This window comes from Urocampus carinirostris, chromosome 15 (assembly GCF_059441175.1).
Source record: "Urocampus carinirostris isolate Australia breed hairy pipefish chromosome 15, RoL_Ucar_1.0, whole genome shotgun sequence".
Classification (NCBI taxonomy): domain Eukaryota; kingdom Metazoa; phylum Chordata; class Actinopteri; order Syngnathiformes; family Syngnathidae; genus Urocampus; species Urocampus carinirostris.
Window position 1 is genome coordinate 27,303,290 of NC_142363.1, and position 27,474 is coordinate 27,330,763.

Below are 27,474 nucleotides of genomic sequence, written 5' to 3' on the forward strand. Positions count from 1 at the left end.
TTCCATGTTTGTAAACAAGTGTGACGTAGACAAGCTGCTTGTGCATTTTTGTAGCAGGATGGCAGAATTCATATCAGTTTACAGCAGCCCATAGACTCAAAAACATCGTAAATCATAGCTAGGAACAGCAAAATAGCACAAAGTATGTGCTTGCAGCCGGCGGCTCAGTGTGCGGCACAGTTCTGAGGTCATGAGATCGAACCTTCCTGTGTGGAGTTTGCATGTTCTCCCCGTGCTTTCCTGGGTTTCCTCCGGGCACTCCGGTTTCCTCCCACATTCTAAAAACATGCATGTCAGGTTAATTGGCCGGTCCAAATTGTCCCTAGGGGCGACTGAGCGAGTGAATTGAGTCTCTGTGTCCCCTGCCCACTGCCCGAAGATAGCTGGGATGGGCTCCAGCACCCCCGCGACCCTACTGAGGATAAGCAGTGCAGATAATGGATGGATGGATGGATAGATTTGCTAGCAGCAGCATAGCGACTTCATTTTTGTCATCAAAGCCACTCAAACAAAATTTTCTCTGGATTTCTCACTGTGAAGGTCCTGGAAAAATTGGCCTTAAAAGTGCTTGAAATTGGCCTTGTACAAACACTGTGTGCTGTACCCTAATTCAGCCTGTTCACTATGTTGTATGGAGCATCAACCAGTTTGTTAAAAATAGTCAAGTCAAGTCATGTTTATTTGTGAGGCCCATGATCACAAGGAGTCTCGAAGGGCTGCACAGACCACAGACTATTGCAAACCACAGACTATTATGACACCATGCCCTGATCTAAGACCTACATGAGGGTAAGGAAACACTCAAAAAACCCCAACATGAGGAAAATGAAGAAACCTTGAGAAGGGTCCGCACATGAGGTCATCTCCCTTCCAGGATGACCAAAATAGGGTTAGAGCAGGGGTGTCAAACTCATTTTGACTCGGTAGCCACACGATAGAACAAACATTCTGTCGGGGGCTGGACTAGTAGATTAAAGAGAAAGAAAAAGAGATAAAGAAATTAGAGAAAGAGGGAGGGTAAAGGAGAGAGGGCGGGACAAAGAAAGAGAGAGAGGGAGAGAGCGGGAGAAACAAAAGAGATAAAAAGAGAAGTCGTGAGAGGGGGGAAAAAGAAAGGGAGAGGAAGAAAGAAATCCAAAGAGAAATAGAAAGAAAGAAGGAGAGAAAAGAGAAAAGAAAGCGCAGAGGGTATGAAGAGAGAAAAGGAAAAAAGGAAGTTAGAGCAAAAGAAGTTAAAAGACACAGAGAGAGAAAGAGACAAAGAGCAACAAAGGAAGAGAAAAAGAGCGACACAGAGAGTGAGAAACAGAGAAAGGGTGGAAGAAAAGAGGTGGAAAAGAGAGAGAGAGATAGATAGATAGAGAGAGAGAGAGAGAGAGAGAGAGAGAGAGAGAGAGAGAGAGAGAGAGAGAGAGAGAGAGAAATAAATACAAGTACAGTGTCTTTGTTCGAGGCACCTGGCTTTGGCAACATCAAGTTGACATATTTCAACCTGCAGCTTGTTTTTCTCTTGCGCTTCTCTGAGTGTTGTCTCGCGGGCCGGATTCAATCCCTTAGCGGGCCTGATCTGGCCCTCGGGCCGCCTGTTTGACACCTGTGACTTATTAGGTTTAGGATTAGGGTAAACATACCAAATTCAGTCAAATACCCAGAGACTCCAAAGTTCTACATCGTCGCCAATGCAAATAAGGTCAGATTGGTAATTAATTCCACAAAAATGTATTTTTTTTTCATTTTCCCGCGACGACGGTCAACACGGTCGTATTTTCCCTCTAAATATGAAACAGGGATTTGTCCAGACACTGGTTTTATAGCGCCGATAACACATCAGTACCCACCTTCAGCCTCGGCTTTCTCCGTTTTTTTGTGCATCTCCTCCAGCACGGCCGATGAATAATTGAACGCTTCCGCGGTCCAAATGTCACAGCGGGGAGAATTGTTTGCACTGGCGGGTAATTAGAATTTTATTGTCGGGTATGTAGGTTTCAAACTCCCGTCCTCGCCAATTCCACCTTATCACGGCGACGGCGGAAATCCGGACACGCTTGGTACTTCCGTGGGGTCGGGTGGAATGGACTCCGAGTCGGAAGAGATAAATATCTATACCGTAAATTCAGGACTATAGAGCGCATCTGATTATAAGCCGCACCCGCCTCATTTTAGGAGGATAACCGCCTCTGTACTTACACAAGCCGCACCTGTATATAAGCCGCATGCGCCCATATTAAAACATGTAACACAATCACAAAGTTAACCCAAACCCGACTTTGTGTCCCCCGCGATTGTAACTGAGTACAAAGTACACAGTCCAAAAACAACAGCCGGCAAATTGAACGTAAAATGATACCGGTACTTAAGATATGACGCAGACCTGCAGAGTCCGGGTCCCGTTGAAAATAATCCGAGGGAAAAAAATGTATATTTCCAAAGGTAAGGGTGGGAAAAAAATATATCCACTATTGTCCGCTGCGTCCACAAACACGTCTCACCTTTACTCCACTTCCCATCAGCCCCCGTTGTATTCGCCCCTTCTTTTTGATTCTCCCGTGGAAAACATATCAGGATAAGTCTCTAAAATAAATACATTACAAAAATATACAGTTGCAAATACATATTATACATGGTTACACATATTTACAAAGAAAGACAGTACACCGAAAGAGTTTTCAAAGCTTTAATGATAATATTATAACTTTCATCCCAAACCATGCCTGTGAAGGGTAGCAAAACGCTACTAGCAACACTCTCGCAAAACAGTAAAAGGGTCTGTTAAAAAATATACCATACTTGTAAAAATCATGGTAAACTGTGCTCATCTTCCTCCTTATAACTGACGTCATTAAAGTCATCTTCCCCAGTATGGGAAAGAGGCTTTGTCATATAGACGTCGTCCTGCGCTCCTTTATTCAAAAACACGCTAGCAACACACTTGCATATATTCCACCGGTCTAAATCTTACCTCTTGTACTCGAGTGCCGCTGGCGGCTGTTAGAAAAAATACATACATTGGCCGCATGACTGAATAAGCCGCAGGGTTGAACATTTGGGAAAACAGTAGCGGCTTATAGTCCGGAATTTACGGTAGTTACATGCAGACCATACATTAATCCCTCAGTTTTATCAGTTTTCAGTGTAATAAAGTGATATAGAGATCGGCTGGCTAGCTGCTCGCTAACATCGGGTATCCTTAAAACAGGGGTGTCAAACTCATTTTAACTCGGGGGCCAGACGATAGAACAAACATTCTGTCAGGGGCCGGACTAGTAGATTAAAGGGAAAGAAAAAGAGAGACAAAGAAATAAGAGAAAGAGGGAGGGAAAAGGAGAGAGGGCGGGACAAAGAAAGAGAGATAGGGAGAGAGAGTGAGAAACAAAAGAGATAAAAAGAGAAGTCGTGAGAGAGGGGGAAAGAAAGGGAGCGGAAGAAAGAAATCCAAAAAGAAATAGAAAGACGGAAGGAGAGAAAAGAGAAAAGAAAGCGCAAAGGGTAGGAAGAGAAAAAGAGAAAAGAGAGAAAAGGATAGAAGGAAGTTAGAGCAAAAGAAGTTAAAAAGACACAGAGAGAGAGAGACAAAGAGCAACAAAGGAAGAGAAAAAGAGAGACACAGAGAGTGAAAGAGACAGAGACAGAGTGGGTGAGAAGGGGGGAAAAGAGGGAGAGAGAGAGAGAGAGAGAGAGAGAAAAAATTCAAGTACAGTGTCTTTGTTCGAGGCACCTTTCTTTGGCAACATCAAGTTGACATATTTCAACCTGCAGCTTGTTTTTCTCTTGCGCTTCTCTGAGTGTTGTCTCGCGGGCCGGATTCCATCCCTTAACGGGCCTGATCTGGCCCTAGAGCCGTCCTGAATGTTTCCCACGAGTCTTAGCTCCAGGTCATCTGTTTCATGGGTAATGGATCTGGTGTTGGTAAGATACAGGCTCTGCTGGACCTGCATCCTCGCTATGCTTTTTCTCCCGACGCTGCCTTAGTCCCACTAAACAATCCACAGAGCACTCCCTGGTGATCACCATTTTTTTGCCCTCCATTTTTTCTTTGCCCAGCCTTTCACAAGGTTTTTAAGGAATTTGGGGGCAGCAAGATGGCCAATAGTTACGGTGAGGCTCATGTTATATCAAATAATTGATCATTTCTCATCATTTCTTCATTATTTGCTATAAACTGCCGTAGTAGACTATGGAAGATTCAAAGTATTATTCATTTAGAAATTCTAGGAATCCAATATTCCCTTTCCAAACCGATGACGATAAATCCTTGGTACTTCACGCTTCAGTTCTCGCTGGTTCAATGATTCACAGATTTTCTCATTGATATCATCGTATCGTGTATTGTGTTCTGAGCAGACAACACACAGCGAATGCTATCACGAGGGAACAGGTTCTCTGTGTTTGTGTGTTGGGTGGGTTTGACCAGGGATGTCAAACTCAGTTGCACAAGGGGCCAAAATTCAAAACACACTTGAGGTCGCGGGCCAACCAGGATAAACATTTATTGAACACACTTAAACTGAATGTTTTTGGAAGATAAATAGGAATAAAAACAGACAAGAATATTAAATTTAAACCTTAAATCACTTATACAGTATTTATTATTTTGCTCTAAAAATATATATATCTTGTTAAATTATATAACTTGGAACTTAACTTAAACATCTCTCCTTAATATATCTCCTGTCAAAAGTAGAAATATGAAAATGCTACACAAAGAACAGGGAGCCTGATGTGCTTACCTTTGGCGCAGACGGAGTAGGGCGAGAGATGGGAGGGAGTGCTTGCACTTTTTGCATAGCTCCACCCATCCCTCCCACTCACCCAATCAAATCCCTTTAAGTTCTCTTCCGGTGTTTTGGCGTATTTACAATTTGTTACGTGGATTCATCAAAAAGTATCTGAACACAGATTATAGAGTGAGCTTTTATATAGAGGATTCTTTAGCGTTGCAGAGCCAAAACGAGTTTTTTTTTGGGTGACACCTCGACTGTAAATTGTAGTGAAAACGTGCCCTAAATATTCTGAAAAGTACTGCTTTGTAAATCAGCTCTGCATGCATCTGAACAGCATCAATGGCTCAAGCTTTGAACGAGATGGAGAAAAGAAGCTGCTTCTGGTAAAACTCTAAAAACTCACACACGCAGCTTAGAGGGAACACTGCTTCAGGGTATAACAATCTTTGGAAGTGGAAGGTGTAAAATTCAGTTTTCATTTTAATCTGGTGTCTCCTCCTCCTTTCTGCATCCACCCACTACACCACTCAACCAGCACAGTCACGGCACACCATGCGTAAATACAATCATTATCCCTTTACATTTTTTATCATATTATTGGATCCATACATGTATATTTGTTAAGTTCAAGTCTCCAACATTTATAATAAAACGCTCTGAAATAAAAGACAAAGAGAATCGGTTCTTTAGAATTGGTTATTTTATTAATCATCATTATGAGAGCCGCGGAGACCAAGCTGTTAGAATCTCCTCCTCGCTCGCTCTGAAGACGTCTCCGAACCCTCCCTTCTAATATTCAGGTTCCTGGAGAAAAACAACTTGAGTTATGGCATGCACAGGTCAGGGTGCACCCACTGGTATGTGAAAGAGACAGAAACAAAAACTCATGGCCTTGAGAAACAGCTTAGGCTGAAAACTATACAAAAAGGGCTGAGAACACTTATAACATATTTGTGTCAACTGTAGGATAAATATACGTATATAATCCCAACATTATTACACTTAAGAAGTACTTACTACAGGGGTGTCAAACTCATTTTAACTCGGGGGCCACACAATAGAACAAACATTCTCTCGGGGGCCGGACTAGTAGATTAGAGTGAAAGAAAAAAGAGACAAAGAAATGAGAGAAAGAGAAGGAGAGAAAAGTAGAGGGTGGGACAAAGAAAGAGAGAAAGGGACAAAGAAAGAGAGGAAAAGGAGAAAGGGAGAAAGAGCATGAGAAACAAAATAGATAAGAAGAGAAATAATGAGAGAGGGAGAAAGAAAGAGAGAGAAAGAAAGAAATTCAAAGAGAAATAGAACAAGAGAAAGAGGGAAGGAGAGAAAAGAGAAGGAGAGAAAGAGAGAAGGGGAGAAAGAGAGAAGAGGAAAGCAATGGAGAAAGAGGGAGAAAAGGAAAAAACGCTGAAAGAGAGGTAGATAGCGAGTGAGAGGAAAAGGGTGGAACAGTGAGTGAGAGTGAGAGAGATAAAAAAGAAAGAAATACAAGTACAGCATTTGTGAGAGGCACCTGCCTTTGGCAAGTGCATATTTTTCAACCTGCAGCTCATTTTTCTCCTCCGCTTCTCCGAGCATTGTCCCGTGGGCCGGATTGCATCCCTTAGCGGGCCTGATCTGGCCCGCGGGCCGCATGTTTCACACCCCTGACTTACTACATACATTTTTCTTTAAATTATATTTTGGGTACGGGAATTTTACCAAGCTGTTCCCCACTTCAGAGCAGTTTAATATACGACTTTGTATAAGACAAACATCCCACACTATCTGATTTAATCAACAACTATCTTCACACACGTTTTACAAGCCTTATTTCTTGTTTTATTTATCTGATTTTGACCCAGCACCTTGTTTTTTTTTTGGCGAGCTGTAAAATATTTCCCGTAAGTTCACACTTCGCATGCATAAGCAGGTTATTGCTTTTCGCAGAAGTGTGCGTGAAATCATAATGCAATGTTTCTGCAAAAAGCTTCAATTTTCTCCACGGAAATTAATCAGGTGAGGTTTTGAGTGTTTCAAAAGCCTTAAGAAGGGCAATTAATGGTTTCTATTTCAAAAGCACATCCTTTGATGCTTAAATCATCATTAAAATCAAAACAGGACAAAAAACAATGAGTCAAGAACAAAATACCGTAAATTCCGGACTATAGAGCGCACCTGATTATAAGCCGCACCCACCACGTTTTAAGAGGAAAACCGATTTTGTACATACACAAGCCGCACCTGTATATAAGCCGCATGCCCCCACATTTAAACATGTAACACAAAATTAACCCAAACCCGACTTCAAGTCCCGCGATTGAAACTAAATGTCCTTCATTAAAGTCCACAGTCCAAAAATCACAGCCGGCAAAATGAACGAAAGATGATACAATGTCTAGTGCAGCACCATCTATTTTTTTCTTCTAAATCTTGATTTGCCTTGCGATTACCAAAGAATATGACTTGGGTTTTATTTTAATTTAAAGATCATTTATTTATACCCATCCATAATTTTAGGTTAATTAATTCACGATTAATGCAGGTTACCAAATCATTTGAATAGAAAATGTTCGTGTCGTCTGCAAATATGACTCATTTTAATAGTTTTGAAACATTAAAAATATCATTAATATACAAATTAAATAACTTTGGACCCAGGATAGAACCCTGTGGTACTCCACAACAGATGTCCAAGTATTCAGATGACAACCCTCCCATTTTCACATATTGCTTCCTTCCTGTCAAATAACTTTGAATCCATTGCAAAGCCAAGCCCCTGATACCATATCTTTCCAGTTTTTTTAAATAGTATATTATGATCAATGGTATCAAATCCTTTTTTAAGTCAATAAATACCCCGACTGCGTATCTCTTTTTTGCTATGCTATTGTAAAATATTAGCTTATTTTTCCATAATAAAATAGTCAATTCATGGCACATTTCTATAGAAAGTGAAAAAATATATTCAAGAGGAAAGAAACGACAAAGTTTTGCTACCAGTTGTAGAAGATATCAAAATATATTTAAATGTGGAAAATAAATTCTTATAATCTGTATCACAAGTAGTGTCATCTATGATGCTTTGCTCACATTAAGAGAGTGTCACGAGGTGGAAGGAGTGACCGGACCAGAACGGAGGCAGGAGGCAGGAAGGGAGAACTCAATTGCGTGACGATCCAAAACTTTTATTTACCAAAATAAAAGTTGTCCATAACTCAGGGACAAGACAGAACAAACAGGCTTTAACAAAAACGTGCAAACACAGGCTTCTTCCAACTCAACTAAACAGGACAAGGCATGACAGGACAGAAAAGGTATATAATGAGCCAGCACCCGCAAAACCCACAATCCAGCCTTAAATAGCAGACACGCAATTAGTTGAACTGCTTCAGCTGGTGCCCAGGGGGCGGGGCAGACCGGTCGCCAAGGCGACCATGACAGAGAGGTTGAAAGGGGAAACGACCAAGTTGTGCTATTAAATCCAAAGAAAATCTAAATATTCTAAAAAGGAATTTAAAATCTTGAAAAAAAAAAAGAATATTACTTTGGTTTTATTTAGATTTATCCAGGTAAGCGGTTGTTTTCCCCCCTTCTGTCACGTCCTTTGTCCCCGCCTCCCAATGACATTCGATTGTTTTCGGCCCTGCTTTCTTTTCAGCGAGTTTGTCGCTCCCGAACCCTTAGACTCCCCCGCCACCTTTTGTTCTCGGGGGTAGCCGGAGACGGAGTTAAGTGTGGCCGGAGGCCAAATAGCTTCGTGATTGGCTCTCATTAGCCGCGGCCTCCCCGGCGCATTCGCTATCGGTGATTGCAGAAGAGCACTTCTCGGAAACGGGGAAGAGAATGCGGGGAGAATGTTGTCTGCTGTTTATCTTGTGTCAGTATCTGGATTATGTCTTATTAAGGTTGAAAAATAGTCACTAAATAGTGGAAAATGAGATCATCCGATTTAGACACGTGCACATAACTACAGTCTAAAGTCAGTTTTTTGCATGATAAACTGTTCCAGTGACAAGTATTCATTTCTGATCAGTTCTTGCATTACAACAAGGAGAGACCCCTGGGGTTAGAGGGAAGATCAAGCCTATAATATTCAGCCCGACCTGACCCGAGTCATAGGTATATAAACCCGAGCCCGAAACAAACCCGAAACTTTAATTTGCTGCTAAAGTAAACACGAAGCTTTACTTCGGCCATGCATACCTTAGAGCCGAACTGTGCATTTGGGCTGGACTACGCAGCTTGGGGTGTACTTGGATCCGGGTCCCTCAAATCGAGTGTGACATGCAGCGGACAAAAGCAAAACTGAACAAAATGGCAGCAGAAAGAAAATCTAATTCTGCAGATTACAAGCTGCAAATAGTGAAAGATTTGTCCAAAAAGCAAAAAGAACGTTTGTAAAGCTTGTGAGATATTGACAAGAAGCGGAAATGACATCTGACGTGAGGGAGGTGGAAGGAGGAAGCCGCGTGTCTTTTAACCCAACACCGAGGGTGAAAATTCTTATGGATTTAGTAATTTAGAGTTAATTTTATAGTTTGGTAAGAATGTCCTTTATCTAAATAATTACTTGAGTAAAAGTAAGTGGATGCTGTTTAGAAATAATATAAATCGCAAGAGAGAGCGAGAGAAGCCCGACCAGCCTGACATTTTAAGCCCAACTGGGTTCAGGTTCAGGTCGGGTTCTGGCCATCTACCACATAAATCTGTTCTGAGGTAAAATTGCAGTATGGCAGGGTAGGAAACCTAAGGTAATTGGATGGAAGTAAAAAAAAATAAAATTAGATATACCATCCATTATCTGCACCGCTTATCCTCAGTAGGGTCGCGGGGGTGCTGGAGCCCATCCCAGCTATCTTCGGGCAGTGGGCAGGGGACACCCTGAACTGGTTGCCAGCCAATCGCAGGGCAAATTGGACATACATATTAGCAAAATAAGAGAAGGTAAGCTGGGTGGGTCAGTGGATCCCTTAACCACACAAGTCGTAGGGGCACCATTTCCTGTGGTGTGTCTTGGGCAAGTGCAGCCTGGTGGCGCCCACTATCACAAAACGCCAAATCAATCAAGTCAAACGAGTTCGCCGCGGTAGCCTCTATCTCGGTATCGTTTTTACATCGCAAACGAAGCGAGCGGTTTGATGTTACTGTGCGCATGCGTCTGCCGCCTGGGGATTTCCCATCATGCATCGTTCCGATCACACGTGAACAAAGCGAAAGCAGATCAGTAGACATACATTACAACATAGTTTTGAATTTTCTTTGGATACAATCATCAAGTCGCAATGGCTGAACCTGAATTAAGCCGTACGTTATTCTGATCCGAAAACAACAGGCGGGGTTGATTGAGTAAATTTGAAATACATGCGGTCTTAAAAAACATCGGATTTCATGTGGTAGTTGTGTAGTGCAAGGAGGTCCGTCTCTTAGCCAAAAATGGAGGAAAGAAAGAAAGATAGATGGATGGAAAAATGGAGGAAAGAAAGAAAGATAGATGGATGGAAAAATGGAGGAAAGAAAGAAAGATAGATGGATGGAAAAATGGAGGAAAGAAAGAAAGATAGATGGATGGAAAAATGGAGGAAAGAAAGAAAGATAGATGGATGGAAAAATGGAGGAAAGAAAGAAAGAAAGATAGCATTTGACTCCCTATTGGTGTGTGAGTGTGTGTGTGAATGGGTAAGTGTGAAACACATTGTAAAGCGCTTTTGACATTATGTGCCTCTTGTTTAATGTTGATCTGATTTTATGTAATCCTATTTTAACATGTATGTTTTTCAGATGTCATTTGATCAGTTTTCCACAAATCTACAGGCAAAAAGATAAATGAATAATTCTATTAATTGGTTTATTTATTTGGGGGCAGCACGGCGGCGCAGTGGTTAGCGCTTGTGCGGCACAGTTCATGTCATGGGAACCTGTCGTGGGTTCAAATCCAGCTCCAGACTTCCTGTGCGGAGTTTGTATGTTCTCCCCGTGCTTGCGTGGGTTTCCTCCGGGCACTCCGCTTTCCTCCCACATTCCAAAGACATGCATTTCAGGTGAATTGGCCGGTCCAAATTGTCCCTAGGTGTGACTGAGCGAGTGAGTTGTCTGTCCCCGTGTGCCCTGCGATTGGCTGGCAACCAGTTCAGGGTGTCCCCTGCCCACTGCCCGATGATTGCTGGGATGGGCTCCAGCACCCCCGCGACCCTACTGAGGATAAACGGTGCAGCTGATGAGATGGACAATATAACATGTTAAACGACATAAATAAACACGTTTGAAAAAAATATGGTGTACGATTATTTTGTAAGGGAAAATACGACAGTTTGTAAGGGCATGGAGCCCTGGAGCGCGACAGGTATGCAAATGTGCTAACCACTGCCGATTCCTGCCTCCCAGATGCCCTAAACACGAGGAACCGGCAAGTGATCTGCACCACCCTGAAAGTTCTGCAGCATCTGGTGATGTCCGCCGACACGGTGGGGGAAACGCTGGTGCCCTACTACCGACAGATCCTCCCCATCCTCAATATCTTCAAGAACATGAACAGTGAGTACCGGTACACGAGCCGCTGAAACGGAAAACTGTCGGGATTCTGTCCTTTGAATCGAGCCCTGTTTCCGATCAATTGCCTCTTTGGCAGATCTTCAATGATTGGTGCTGGACTTGTAGATGAAAAGAGAAAGAAAGAGTAAGAGAAAGAAAGAGAGAGATGGAGAGAGAAAGGGGCAAAAAGACAGAGACGGAGAGTGAGAGAGAGATGGAGAAAAGAGAAGAGAAAAGAAAAATACATAAAGAAAGTTAAAAAGACAAAGCAAGCAAGAAAAAGAAAGCAAGCAAAGATGCAAGAAAGCTAACAAGAAAGAGATAGGGAGGAGGGAGAAAGAAAGAAAGAAAGAAAGAAAGAAAGAAAGAAAGAAAGAAAGAAAGAAAGAAAGAAAGAAAGAAAGAAAGAAAGAAAGAAAGAAAGAAAGAAAGAAAGAAAGAAAGGAAAAAAGACAGTTTGAAAGAGAGAAATGCTGGGGTGCTGGACTTTTAGATGAAAGAGAAAGAAAGAAAGAGTAAGAGAGAGAAAGAGAGGGATTGAAAGAGATGGAGAGAGAAAGGGGCAGAAAGACAGAGAAAAGACAGAGACAGAGAGTGAGGGAGAGATGGAGAAAAGAGAAGAGAAAATAGAAAAGAAAAATAAAGAGAGAAAACTAAAAAGACAAAAGAGAAAGCAAGCAAAAAAAAGAAAGAAAGCAAAGATGCAAGAAAGCTAACAAGAAAGAAAGAAAGAAAGAAAGAAAGAAAGAAAGAAAGAAAGAAAGGAAAAAAGACAGTTTGAAAGAGAGAAATGCTGGGGTGCTGGACTTGTAGATGAAAGAGAAAGAAAGAAAGAGTAAGAGAGAGAAAGGGAGGGATTGAAAGAGATGGAGAGAGAAAGGGGCAGAAAGACAGAGAAAAGACAGAGACAGAGAGTGAGGGAGAGATGGAGAAAAGAGAAGAGAAAATAGAAAAGAAAAATAAAGAGAGAAAACTAAAAAGACAAAAGAGAAAGCAATAAAAAAAAAGAAAGAAAGCAAAGATGCAAGAAAGAAAGAAAGAAAGAAAGAAAGAAAGAAAGAAAGAAAGACAGTTTGAAAGAGAGCAAAACAGAGAGTGGGAGGAACAGAAAGAAAAAATAATTAAAGTGAGATTGACAGGGAGAAAAAAAAAGAGTCAGAAAGTGAGTGACAGAAAGAAGAGAAAAGAGAAGAGAAAAGAGAGAGAGAAGTGAAAGAGAAGAAGTTTGAGAAAAAGACAGACAAAGCGAGAAAGACAGTAGAAAATAGGGAGGGAGAAAGACAAACAGAGAGCGGGAGAGATAAAGGAAAAGTAGAGAGAAAAACAAGAACACAGACAGAGAGGACCAAAAAGAGAGAAGAGAGAAAGAGAGAGAGAGAGATAGAGAGTCAAAGTGAGAGAGAAGGAGAAAGATAGAGAGAGAGAGAATGAAATGGAGAAAGAGAGCAAGAAACAAAGAAATAATGAGAGCGAGAAATAAATTGAGTGAAAGGAAAAGGGAGAAAAAGAGAGAGAGAGAGAATGGGAAAGAGAGCGAGGAAAAGAAATAAGGTGAGAATGAAAGATAGAGTGAGACTAAGCGATAAAGGAAGGGACAATAAAAACAAGCGAGAACGATAGAAAGAAAATGAGAGAAAAAGAAAAGAAGAGACAGAAAAAAAAGAGGACAGACAAGGAGAGAAAAGAAAGGGAGCAAGAGAGTGTGAGAGAGAAATAGAGAAAAAGAGGAATAGAGAGTACGAGAGAAAGGGAAAAGAGAGAGAAAGACAGTGAGAAAAAAATGAGAGAAGAGAACAGAGGGGCAACTATAGAGAAATGAAAGAAAGAGGCATAGAGAGAGAAAGAAAGATAGTGACCGAAAGAGTGTCAGAAAGAGAGAAAAATAGGGGAGAAAGAGAGAGACACAAAGAGAGAGGAAGAAAGAAAAAAGAGAAGAGACTGAGAAAAAAAGTGAGAGAGAAAAAGAGAAAAAAGGAGAAAAGGAGAAAATAATCGGATGTTTTGCACAAAAATTCTGGCAGTCGATTTTGGTTGGCTGATGGTTTGCTATTGACTTGTGTCACACAGGGTTCGGACAGGTGCTTGAAATCCTTGAAACTTCTTTAATTTTTGTGTTGCGTTTTCAAAGCTTAAAGTTCTTGTTAATGCTCAAAATTGTTGCCATGTTTCACAACAAGTCTGCTTAAAAATGACGCTGCCACTGCTCTCTGTTGGCTTTGCTTTGCCATCGCATTTTCTTCTTCCCTCTGGATTAACGGCGGCCGGCATTATGTGGTATGGTGTCGTCCTATGGTTGCCCCACAGAAGACATGTTATATGAAATGCCGGTCTGCTATTGGTTTATGTAACGGCAACATGAGAATGCAGATATGCTTTTGGCTGAACTACCTCCCACTATGCTTTTCTCTTCATTCAGTTTATAATCTTGTGTGGTTCGTAAAGACTTTACAAGGCGGCTATACAATACCATATTTTTTCACTGTATCGGTTTAAAAATGGGTCCTAAGACTTGCAGTATTTCTAAAAAGAAAACCGAAAGCATGATAACCATGGAAACAAAGAAATAGGAAGAAGGCACACACATTGTTGCCCTAAGAAATATGTAAACAATCAGGCTTAATATAAAGAATAATGAAGGAATTAAAGTATTATAGTCTTCTAAGGCAGACCTTAGCATTCCAGTCCTTGAGGGCGGTATGTTCACCATGAATTTGCTGGTTTTTCTTCTTCAACTCAGGTGATAAAAATTATCAGCTCATTGCTATGCTAGCAGGTTCTCACATTCACCTGTATTTGAGTAGAGAAACCTCAAAAACCAGGCAACCTCAAAAACCAGGCATACATACCTTCAAAAGTGGAAGCTTTTAAAATCATGTTTGGTCTTAATCCCCTGTCTCCTCCCCCTGATGCATCCACCCGCTACTCCACTTGACCAGCTCAAGTTACATCATACCAAAGTTATACAAAAACATGTATATATAATGATATGTCTTTATATTTCACTATATGGACGTGTATTACACATCAGTAGTACTTCATATATACTGTTTTGTTATTTTAATGTTTTTATCTGGGATACTTGGAGTTTGGAGCTAATTACTATTGGTTCTTATCCCCCACTATACCTGAATTTCACATTCACTGTACAAATTGTTGCCATATATTGTGTAAATGTACCGTTTACCAAACACAACCTACATTCACTCAACAATTTATGCGCGCTCGTTTCTTGAGGGAAAAATGAACAGGAACATCGACATTTGCACAGATTTATTTTCCCTAACAATTTATAAGTATACTCCATTTAAGATGGCCGAAGTAGGGACGTTGGCGTCTGCGGGAAGCCTCCTTCTGAAGTCCTTTAGCGTTCTCTTATCGGCTCACGTCTCCCTGCAAGATGGCGACTCGGCTCCTCCCATGGGCGTGCCAAGGAAGCCCACAGGGCTTCACCATCCCATAGACGAGCGTCCCGATGTCTGGGGTCCTCAAAACAACAGCCTTTCTGCGTCAACAGCGTCTGGGTGCGCTGATCATCTTATCAGCAGTACGTCCCGTTCCTGCCGTTCCTGTAAACAACATCTTCCACCAGCCTGCCCTGACCTTGTAGATTGAACTCAAGCCCACTTGGTGAAAATCTTGCATTAAACTGAGTCTATCGTATAAAATCCTTTATAGTCAAATGTATAAAATCCTTCGATTGGGAGTGGAGTGTACTTTTTAGTGTACACCAATGTTCCCTGTAATTTTCCACGGGTCTGGGCGTTCACACAAAGTGGGTGAGCAACGCTTGAAACAACAGTGAGCAACAGCAATCCCAAGTGTGGCAACTAAGTCATTATCAAAACTTGACATCACTTTCCATTTTGCTGAGTTTCCGGCAATGCAAACATTTTTTTCACTTTTGAATGAATTGTTGTATGGCCTACAAACGTTGTTTGTTCTTACAATTCTTTCACAAGATATCCATTTCTTTTTATTTCCTGATATATTTTGTTGCATAATATTAACATTTTTGGGGGCTTATTTAGTCGGTTGCACGATACACAACTGTATTTAATCACATTTTTGAGTGGAAGTACAATGTTGGCAACAAAATTCACTTGATATCATTGGAAATTATTTGAATGCAACACAAACTTTTTTTTCTGTGTTTTTTGTCCTACTTTTTTTTAAATTCCTTTAAAAAAAAAAATCTCATTGTGTTTATTTTTTCCGAGCTGTTACTTGTTTCTTTTTGTTCTCTATTTACTTTTTTCCTACATTTATTTTTTTCTTTTTTTCTGTTTTTTTTTCTAAATTTTTCCTTCTTTTTTACTCTTCCTTTTGTTTCTTTTTCTCTCAGCTTTCCACTACTTTTTCATTTTGGTATTTTTTTTCTTTTTTGTTCTATTCCCCACCTTCCTTTAAGTCATGTTGTGCATAATTTTACATCATATTTGGTCATGTTGTGATGAAAGAAGCAAAAACAACCCGAAGAGCCGTTTAGGACCCGAAAGAGCCGGTTCCTTTGAGTGAGCCGAGCCGAAGAAGCCGGTTCTCGACAAACTCTACTAACTTTACTCAACTTCAAACAATTGACTTCAAAATACCGCATTTAGGACACAACGTCAGGGGAACCCGTGTATTTTGACCTTCATGCACTGTAACTTTGACTTAAGTCGCTTCTTAATTAGTCATTTTGAGCCCTCATTTTTGTGCGCTGGCTAGATTTTCTTGCGCGCTGAGAATGGGCGAGCAGTGCGCAATTGCGCACGCGCGCAGCTTAGAGGGAACACTGGTGTACACCGTCGAGGAATTCTCTCCTGGGAGAGCATCTGGGACCTATAGAACCGCGTCGCCATCACAAATCTCTCATAAACCAGCAACGCGGAAGCATCCGGCCCCCGACTGCAGCTGGCCGCAGTCGGTGGGATTTCAAAATGGCAAATCAATCATCTCGACGTTAACGCGAGAAGATTCCCTTGATCGATATCCAATTTGAATCCCTTGTCTACCTAATTGGCGTACATAATCTGTTACCGTTTGTTGAGAGGGAAGGAAGGAGAAGATATCTGAAGAATTGGAAGGGGGAAGGCAAAAAAGGGGCGGGGCCAGCCCACCTTATTAGCACAAGGCCTTATGCAAATCATTTTGCTAAATTAGCTGTCAAATCAATCCCCTAAACCGCTTTCGAAGCACGGACCGCTGCTCATCAGCCGGCCAAGTGAAGCCCACCAGGGATAGTTTCGCCCACCTCTCGGTAGTTACAGCAAACCGTCCCTCTCCCCTCCCCTTTTTGGTCGGTTCCTGCATGAATTAAACCATTACCTGGCAGGCGTCCCCGATATTGACCGGAAGGGGCCGGGGGATCGGCCTGTGCGCTGGCCAGCGGGGTACGGAACCGAATCTGCAAAACAAGGTCGAAAGCTCTGGTTAAGTTTATGGTGCATGAAAATGATCTGGAGGTGCTGGAATGAGAGGATGAAAGGGGGGGGTGTAGAAGATAAGATGAAATGTGGGAGTTAAAGGTGAGTCTGTTCGGATTTTGGATGGATGGATGGATGGATGGATGGATGGATGGATGGATGGATGGATGGATGGATGGATGGATGGATGGATGGATGGGGAGAAGGAATGGATGGATGGATGGATAGATGGATGGGGAGAAGGAATGGATGGATGGATGGATGGATGGGGAGAAGGGATGGATGGATGGATGGATGGATGGATGGATGGGGAGAAGGAATGGATGGATGGATGGATGGATTGGGAGAAGGAATGGATGGATGGATGGATGGGGAGGATGGATGGATGGGGAGAATGGATGGACGGGGTGACAGGATCGATGGATGGACGGATGGATGGATGGGGAGAAGGGATTGGTGGATGGCTGGACGGGGTGACAGGATAGATGGATGGAAAGAACAAGAGATGAGTAAATGGATGGATGATAAAGAGAAGAATGGATGGAGATATAGATGAAAATATGGATGGAAAAAATACGAACTGTAGAGAGATGGATGGAGGGAGTGATGGGAGAAATATGAACAGTATATAGAGAGAGATGGATTGATGGATGGATGGATGGGGTAGAGATGGATAGATGAATGGAAAGAACAAGAGATGAATAAATGGATGGATGATGAAGAGAAAAATGGATGGAAGTACAGATGAAATTATGGTTGGGAGAAATATGAATTGTAGATAGAGAGTGATGGATGGATGGATGGATGGGGAGAAATGTGAATGGTAGAAAGATAGAAAGAGATGGATGGATAGATGGATGGATGGATGGGGAGAAATATGAATAGTAGATAGAGAGGGATGGATGGATGGATGGATGTGGAGAAATATAAATGGTAGAAAGATAGAAAGAGATGGATGGATGGATGGGGAGAAATATGAATGGTAGAAAGATAGAAAGAGATGGATGGATATATGGATGGATGGATGGATGGGGAGAAATATGAATGGTAGAAAGATAGAAAGAGATGGATGGATAGATGGATGGATGGATGGATGGGGAGAAATATGAATGGTAGAAAGATAGAAAGAGATGGATGGATGGGGAGAAGTGATGGGTGGATGGATGGATGGATGGATGGATGGATGGATGGATGGACGATGAAGAGAAAAATGGATGGAGGAATAGATACAATTATGAAGGGGGAGAAAGACAAATGGGAGATAGAGAGAAGAAATGGATGGATGGATGGATGGATGGAAAGAACAAAATTAATAAATTGATGGATGATAAAGAGAAAAATGGATGGAGGTATAGATGAAATTATGGATGGTAAGAAAGATGAATGGTAAATAGAGAGAAGAAATGGATGGATGGATGATTCGGGAGAAGTGATAGGGTGAAGTGATGGATGGATGGATGGAAAGAACAAGATATGAATAAATGGATGGATGATAAAGAGAAAAATGAATGTAGGTATAGATGAAATTACGGATGGTAAGAAAGATGAATGGTAGATAAAGAGAAGAAATGGATGGATAAGGAGAAGTGATGGATGGATAGAGAGGAGGATAGATGGATGGATGGGGAGAAGTGATGGATGTATGGGTGGCTGGGTGGATATGGATGGACGGATGGAATAAATGGATAGAGAGAAAAAATGGATGTATTGGTGGATGGAGAGAAGAATGGATGGATATATGAATTGATAGATCGATGGATAGATGAGAGAACGATAGATAGGGAGAAGTGATGGATGGATGATAGGAACAAGAGATGAATAAATGGATGAATAATGAAGAAAAAAATGAATAGAGGTATGCATGGGGAGAAAGATGAATATAAGTACGCTCGGTCGAAATAAAGCTTCGGGTTTATTTCGGGCTCGGTTATCAAATCAAGTTAATTCGTCAGGTTTGGGCGGGTTCGGGTTTAGATACCCTCGACTCGGGTCGGGTCGGGCTGAACTTTCTCGGCCATATCTTACCTTTAGTTTGAAATAATCACTCTAAAGACACTTCTATTCCACCCTGTCAACAGCAGTCATTGCATAAACAGGCTTCGCCATTGTTAACACTGGACTGACTCATGCTTTTCGGTTCTCCCGCTCTGCCCTTAGCGAGCTCCCATGGCATTCCTCTTATCTCCCAAGCCACAACAGCCCCACTGTCCATTTCTTACGCGTCTGTCATGAATGCAGCTGTTGTGTTCCCCCTCATGCAGCTGTTGGCGTCGGTGTCAAGTGCCGCCCGGCATCCTGTACCACGTCCAACAATCCACCGCCCGGATACTTTGACACAATCCTACTCTGTCCTCGTTTTTTGTCGACTTAAATGTCCTAAATTTGAGTTGGAAAGGCATTAAAAAGTCTTATTTTTTACTTGCCCTAATATGTAAGAAAATCTGCCTCTAATCCATGTGTTTTTCTTTTGTTTTGTTTGTTTTAATTGTGTTTTTTTCCGACTTGGTCCTAAATTTGACTTTAAAAGGCATTAAAACGTCTTAAATAGTCTTAAATCTTACCTGCCTTAAGCTGTAGGATCCTCTGCCTCTAATTTATGAGTTTTTCTTTTGTTTTATTTATTTCAACTGTGTTTTTTGTCGACTTGGTCCTAAATTTGAGTTTAAAAGGCATTAAAAAGTCTTAAATTTTACCTGCCCTAAGATGTAGGATCCTCTGCCTCTGATTAATGTGATGTTTTTCTTTTGTTATGTTTGTTTTAATTGTGTTATAGTCTTAAATCTTACCTGCCTTAAGCTGTAGGATCCTCTGCCTCTAATTTATGAGTTTTTCTTTTGTTTTATTTATTTCAACTGTGTTTTTTGTCGACTTCGTCCTAAATTTGAGTTTAAAAGACATTAAAAAGTCTTAAATTTGACCTGCCCTAAGATTTAGGAACCTCTGCCTCTGATTCATGTAAAGTTTTTCTTTTGTTATATTTGTTTTGATTGTGTTTATTGTCGACTTGGTCCTAAATTTTAGTTTAAAAGGGATAAAAACATCTTAAAAAGTCTTAAATTTTACCTGCCCTAAGCTGTAGGAACCTCTGCCTCTAATTCATGTGTTTTTCTTTTGTTTTCTTAGTTTTACTTGTGTTTTTTGTCGTTTCGTCCTAAATTTGAATTCAAAAGGGAATAAAACGTCTTAAAAGTCTTAAATTTTACCTGCCCTAAGCTTTAGTAACCTCTGCCTCTGATTCATGTGTTTTTCTTTTGTTTTTATTTGTTTTAATGGTGTTTCTTGTCAACTTGGTCCTAAATTTGAGTTTAAAAGGCATTCAAACGTCTTAAAAAGTCTTAAATTTAACCTGCCTTTAGCTTTAGGAACCTCTGCCTCTAATTCATGTGTTTTTCTTTTGTTTTGTTAGTTTTAATTGTGTTTTTTGTCGATTTTGTCCTAAATTTGAATTCAAAAGCGTCTTAAAAAGTCTTAAATTTAACCTTTCTTAAGCTGTAGGAACAGTGTGACACACAACAATCCATCGCCCGGTTACTTTGACACAAGGCTAACAATCCTACTCTGTCCCCGTTTACAACGAGACGCCCTGACCCTTTCCCATTTGTCCTCCTCCGTTGTCCCGGTTATGAATCAGTACGCTGACAAGCACCGCTGTTCGGGTCAGGGCTACAGTCCGTTATCTCCGCCATCTCACTGCGGGACAGACGTCCCCTCCAGGCTACGTTCTCACACTCGGACAGCGCGGTTCCCACCCGGGGACGAGGTTGTGACCTGTTAAAACGGGTCTACGGGGTCTTATCGCTGCCATTTTTCTGCTGTCTGAACCGTCGCCAAAAAAAGACTCTGAAGTGGGCTTTCGCTACGAAAACCAGACCCCTCGGATAAGCCGAACAGACCGGCGACCTTCAGTTCCAGGAACTGCTCCGTTGTTCCGTGACTGTTTAACTGCAGGCAGTTGACTGACACCAGCATACCTGTCAACCTGTACGTTTATTATGCATTTTAAGACGTGTATGACGTACAAGAAAATCTGTACGTAAAAACCCAAATTTGACAATGATGGGTACCATCCGGTAGACACAGACTATCACCAAACGGCAAATGAATTAAGTAAAACGAGTTCGCCGCGGTAGCCTCTATCTCTGTATCGTTTCTTTCGTTGCAAACGAAACGAGCGGTTCGATGCTACTGTGCGCATGCGTCTGCCGCCTGGGGATTTCCTATCATGCATCATTCTGTGGTAGTTGTGTAGTGAAAGGAAGTCCGTCTCTTTTTAGAGAACCGGCTTTTTCGGATCAACTCATTAAAGAGAACCGGCTCTCAAACGGCTCACTTGCTTTGAAGCATTATATTACGAATCTTTATTGTTGTATAAAGAAGTTAAGAAAAAAGGAAGTATAAAAGGAGAAAATGAAAAAAGATTTGTGGTTATCCCTTTAATCAGTATATTACCAACAATAATTGAATGCAGAAAATGAATTCATCATTTGAATAAGAAAATTCTACGTAATTATATTTGCATGTATTTTTTCCTTCTACAGTGAACGTCCCAGCTACTTCATTTTTGAACTTTTTATATAATAAAGCTCATTCATGTCGAGCAACTCAGTATCTCACAACAAAATGTTAACTAACAATAATAATAATAATAATAATAATAATAATTTCCTTTGTATTGTAATTCTTTGTAACAATGTACACAGAACGAAATGTCGATACACCTGGCCCGTTGTAGCGAGCCGATGCAGCCGCAGCCAACAGAGGGCGCCGCCATTTTTACCAATGTTATAAGTCTTAGGTATGACTCGGCCGAGGCGCGAACCAGCGACCTCCCAGTCTCAAAGCATATATAGGATATAACGAAACACATATACAATATAACATGTTAAACTACATAAATAAACACGTTTGACAAAAAAATATGGTGTAAGATTATTTTGTATTTTGTAAGGGAAAATACAACAGTTTGTAAGGACATGGAGCCCTGGAGGTTGACAGGTATGCACCAGGGTTCCCATGGATCCTTGAAAAGTCTTGAAAGGCATTCAAGTCAAGTCACCCCTTAATCACAAAATGTCATAAAGGACAGATTTATACAGTTACACCATTCCCTGATCTTAAACTAACATGCGGGCAAGGAAAAACTCAAAAACATGATTAAAATGAAAACCTTGAGAAGGGGCCTTACAAGTGGTAATCCCGACTTCCGGGATAACCAGGGTGCAATTTATTACTCTAAAAAAATAAGGCCTTAATTAGCTTCAAGAAGTCTTAAATCTAGTTTTTGAATGTGAACACATGAATAAGATTTCTATTTGTTTGAACTAAAAAGACTTGAGTTTACGTACCTTAAGCTGTAGGAACCTCCGCCTCCGCCTCTGATTCATGTGATGTTTTTCTTTTGTTCCTTTCTTTATGATTGTGTTTTTTGTCGACTTGGTCCTAAATTTGAGTTTAAAGGGCATTAAAAAGTCTTAAATTTTACCTGCCCTAAGATGTAGGAACCTCTGCCTCTGATTCATGTGATGTTTTTCTTTTGTTATGTTTGTTTTGATTGTTTTTGTCGACTTGGTCCTAAATTTTAGTTTAAACGGCATTAAAAAGTCTTAAAAAGTCTTAAATTTTACCTGCCTTAATATGTAAGAACCTCTGCCTCTCATCCATGTGTTTTTCTTTTGTTTTGTTCATTTTAATTGTGTTTCTTGTCAACTTGGTCCTAAATTTGAGTTTAAAAGGCATTAAAAAGTCTTAAAAAGTCTTAAATTTTACTTGCCTCAATATGTAAGAACCTCTGCCTCTAATCCATGTGTTTTTCTTTTCTTTTGTTTGTTTAATGGTGTTTCTTGTCAACTTGGTCCTAAATTTTAGTTTAAACGGCATTAAAAAGTCTTAAAAAGTCTTAAATTTTACCTGCCTTAATATGTAAGAACCTCTGCCTCTCATCCATGTGTTTTTCTTTTGTTTTGTTCGTTTTAATTGTGTTTCTTGTCAACTTGGTCCTAAATTTTAGATTAAAAGGCATTAAAATGTCTTAAAAAGTCTTAAATTTTACTTGCCTTAATATGTAAGAACCTCTGCCTCTAATCCATGTGTTTTTCTTTTGTTTTCTTCATTCGTGTTTTTTTTCGACTTGGTCCTAAATTTGAGTTTAAAAGGCATTAAAAAGTCTTAAACTTTACCTGCCTTAAGCCGTAGGAACTTTTGCCTCTAATTCACGTGTTTTTCTTTTGTTTTGTTGGTTTTAATGGTGTTTCTTGTCAACTTGGTCCTAAATTTCAGTTTAAAAGGCATTCAAACGTCTTAAAAGTCTTAAATTGAACCTGTTTTAAGCTGTAGGAACCCTGTGACACACTCATGCACAACAATGAGCAATCACGTCCCTCTCCGTCCCCTTTTGTCTAACCCAACCGCTGCCTTTTGTTTGCTCGTCGCATTACTCGCCAGAAAATTTCTCGGCTGTGATTTGCACGCTCCTCTTGTTTGCTCGCCGTGATGAATCCGGGCCCTAATGAAATGCAACAACATTTCCTATGAAGTGGAGTCGCGCTCGCTCATCCGGCAAATTCTTCCTCGGAGCTCGGACGGGGAAGGTACTCATCTGCCGCACGTCGTCCCGGGACTGGGAACAAAATGGAGTTAGGATAAGAAGAGAGGCGGAGAATATAGGATAAGGGGGGACTCCTGGAAGGAGACGGCCATATTGTACTCCCTCGATTTTTGAGGCAAATCCGTTCCACAACCACCCGTTTTAAGTAAATGGTAACTGGTCTGCATTTCTATAGCGCTTTTCAAGTCAATGAAGACTTCCCAATGTGCTCTACAATGTGCTTCACACTTACCCATTCACACACACACTCACACTCTATAGTCCGGAAATTATGGTGCATATTAAAATGAACAGAAAACTGGAGGCACATAAGGTAAACATAAATAAATAAATAAACCAATTAATAGAATTATTCATTTATCTTTTTGCCTGTAGATTTGTGGAAAACTGATCAAATGACATCTGAAAAACATACATGTTAAAATAGGATGACATAAAATCAGATCAACATTAAACAAGAGGCACATCATGTCAAAAGCGCTTTACAATGTGTTTCACACTTACCCATTCACACACACACTCACACACCAATAGGGAGTCAAATGCTATTAAAATAAAATTCAAAGGGAGCAAAAAGTGAAAAAAAACGTACATCAATGTCATATTTTTAGCATTGAATTTGATTCAATTTCATGCAAAAACATAACAGATTACATCAAAACCAGATACATGTTTACATTTGAGTGCCTGTACTGGATGAGGCTTATATTCATGTGCGCTCTATAGTCCGGAAATGATGGTGCATGTTAAAATCAGATGACCGCACAATAAACAGAAAACTGGAGGCACATAATGTAAACATAAATAAACAAAATAATAGAATTATTAATTTAACTTTTTTCCTGTAGATATCTGAAAAACTGATCAAATGACATCTGAAAAACATACATGTTAGAATAGGATTACATAAAATTAGATCAACATCAAACAAGAGGCACGTATGGCAAAAACCCTTTACAATGTGCTTCACACTTACCCATTCACACACACTCACACACCAATAGGGAGTATTGACACCCCTAGGTGATCCTCATCTTCTGTTGAATAAATACAAATATCTCCAGGACGAGTATTTAAGAAAATTGCACTATTATATGATTCAAATCAATATTGGTTTTCTTTTAACTAACTAATGTGTTTTTTAACCACTAGGAGGCGCTAAATAACACACACTGTCCCTTTAACGGCGCTTACAAGTTTGCAGCTTCACTTCCCAAGCAATTCTTCTTCAATTCTTTTTTCTCTTACATTTTTTCATTTATTTATTTATTTTTCCAACAAGGACAACTTTATTACTTTGGACATTTTTGTGAGATAGATTTGTGCTATTATCACTTTCTGGGAAGGTTACACGGCCCCGGCGTCGGATCGCTGGATCGAATTGATGCTTCTTCTCGCTTTACAGAAGGTGAGAAAGATTTTTTCTGATTGGGAACCATCACTCCTGCGTTTTTAACGAAAAAATTGCTTTTTAAAGGGACAGTGTGTCATTTTTAGTGCCTCCTAGTGGTGCAAATAATACATTGATATTGTCAACATGAAATATAGGTCGTTCATAAGCAATGTTCCCTGTAATTTTCCACGGGTCTGAGCGTTCACGCAAAGTCGGTGAGCAACGCTTGAAACAGCGGTGAGCAACAGCAATCCCAAGTGTGGCAACTAAGTCATTAGTAGTACGATACACAACTGTATTTAATCACGTTTTTTTACTGGAAGTACGATGTTGGCAACAAGATTGACTTGTTATAATTGGAAATTGTTCATATGCAACACAAACTTTTTCTTCTTTTTCCCTGTTTTTTTTTCTATTTTTTTAATTCCTTTAAAAAAATCTCATTGTGGTTTTTTTCCCGAGTTGTTACTTTTTTCTTTTTGTTCCCTATTTACTTTTTTTTCCCTTTGTTTCTTTCTTTTCTGGCTTTTTTTCTTTTTCCTTCTTTTTTCCCCTCTTCCTTTTGTTTCTTTTTTTCAGCTTTCCACTACTTTTTCATTTTTTTTTTTTTTTTCTTTTTTGTTCTATTCCCCCTTACTTTAAGTCATTTTGTGCATAATTTTACATCCTATTTGGTCACATAGGGATGAAAAAAGCAAAAACAACCCCAAGAGCCGTTTAGGCTCTGAAAGAGCCGGTTCCTTTGAGTGAGCCGAGCTGAAGAAGCCGGTTCTCGAAAAACTCTACTGACTTTACTCAACTTCGTTCGACCTTGACTTTAAAATACCGCATTTAGAACACAACGTCGGGGGAACCCTTGTATTTTTACCTTCATGCACTGTAACTTTGACTTAATTCGCTTCTTAATTAGCAATTTTGAGCCCTGATTTTTGTGAGCTGGCTAGATTTTCTAACCCTTACCCTGGGCCCGAATGGAGAAGGCCCTCGACCCTAAAGTGAGGCGAGCCATGTGAAGCTGGCTTTATCGCAGGGCGGAGTCATTGCTGCATATACTTGATTTTACCCACAAGAAGGAAATGGAGGTTCAAATGGAATCCCTGCCAAAGTTTATACCATCAAGCAATACAGACGATTATGACACCATCGCCTGATCTAAAACCTACATGAAGGCAAGGAAAAACTCAAAAACCTCAACATGAGGTAAATGAAGAAACCGCACATGAGGATGACCAGGTGTAATGGAAATTGTAGTTTGATAAATGATGGATTTATTCTACTGTTGCATACTGTGTATATTCTTGCTTAGTGTGCCATTCTCGCCTAGTTCAATAGTAGTAATATTGTTGATACGATAAGATGTTGTTGTGAAAACAGATCTCAAACTGTTTTTTGTCACTCCCCCTCCCTTTAGCAGAAGAAACATGTAAATTAGGGCGTTCCTAATACCTTAAAAAGGCAAGGACGAACTAGACTTTTTCAGAGTGTCTAGTAGACTGTAATAGGCAGTCTATGGTCATCTCTCCTTGCAAGTAAGGAAGTCATATTCACGTCTCTGTGTCTTCTTTGAGTGCAGGTTTTTATTACAAGTGTTGGGGTTAACCTAACAATTATAGTTTGAATGCGCCTTTTTACCCTCAAAAGTACCTTAACGAAACCACAGTTTATATCCAATTGCTGTTTGTATTCTTGCAAAAATCGTATCCTCTTGGGACCCGTTAACTATTAATCAAGATGACCTTCGCTTTGGTGCTGGGAAGTCCGGGGAAGAGCTCACAATTGTATCCTCTTGGGGCCCGCTAACTTTTAATCATTTCACCCCACATTATTTGAATCTTTGATATTATTTTGATATTCTTTAATTTGATTCGATTTTTTATGAAATCGGGCCTACTAGTCCACTCATGTTTATTTGTGACCAGGGTTGGGGAGGGTTGCTTTAACTTGATTACTTTCAATTACTTTTGGATTACTCCAATACCAAATACGCTAAAAAAAGACAAAAGAAACTAAATATGAATCAAATGATGACTCACAACACGTGGTAAGCTTTCTCTCCTGGCTTTGATCTCTTTGATCTCCGGCAAAACTAAGATAAAATGCGTCTTTAATTAGCATATTTGGTATTGGAGTAATCCAAAAGTTATTGAAAGTAATCCAGTTAAAGTAACCCTACCCAACCCTGTTTGTGACGCCCTTAATCACAAAGAGTCTCAAAGGGCTGCACAGACAACTATTATGACACCATGATCTAAAACCTACATGAGGGAAAGGAAAAACTCAAAAACCTCCGACTAACTAACTCTCAGCAATATGCGACCGGGAATAATGGATCGCGACCCAACAAGTACAATTCACTGTTGGTTGTACAAACCGGCAAACATAAGCCAGGCCCTGCTAGCCTCTCATCTCATCTCATCTCATCAGCTGCACCGCTTATCCTCAGTAGGGTCGCGGGGATGCTGGAGCCCATCCCAGGAATCATCGGGCAGTGGGCAGGGGACACCCTGAACTGGTTGCCAGCCAATCGCAGGGCACACGGGGACAGTCAACTCACTCGCTCAGTCACACCTAGGGACAATTTGGACCGGACAATTCACCTGAAATGCATGTTTTTGGAATGCGGGAGGAAACCGGAGTGCCCGGAGGAAACCCACGCAAGCACGGGGAGAACATGCAAACTCCGCACAGTAAGGCCGGGAGCTGGATTTGAACCCGCTCAGGAGGTTCCCACGACCTCAGAACTGTGCCGCTAACCACTGCGCCGCCGTGCTGCCCTCTGCTAGCCTCTTCTCGCAGCAATTTACAATCTGGGATAATGGATTACAGAATCTTTTGAAACAA

General features: G+C 40.6%; 1 protein-coding gene across 1 annotated transcript in view; it reads left to right on the forward strand.

The window, feature by feature from the left end:
- pacrg (PARK2 co-regulated) overlaps positions 1-27,474 on the forward strand; it is a 268,864-nt gene that overhangs the window by 164,540 nt on the left and 76,850 nt on the right. Inside the window, exon 4 of the mRNA XM_088354393.1 lies at positions 11,085-11,234. Within this exon, the coding sequence (XP_088210519.1) occupies positions 11,085-11,234 (150 nt within the window). The remainder of the gene's footprint in view (positions 1-11,084; positions 11,235-27,474) is intronic.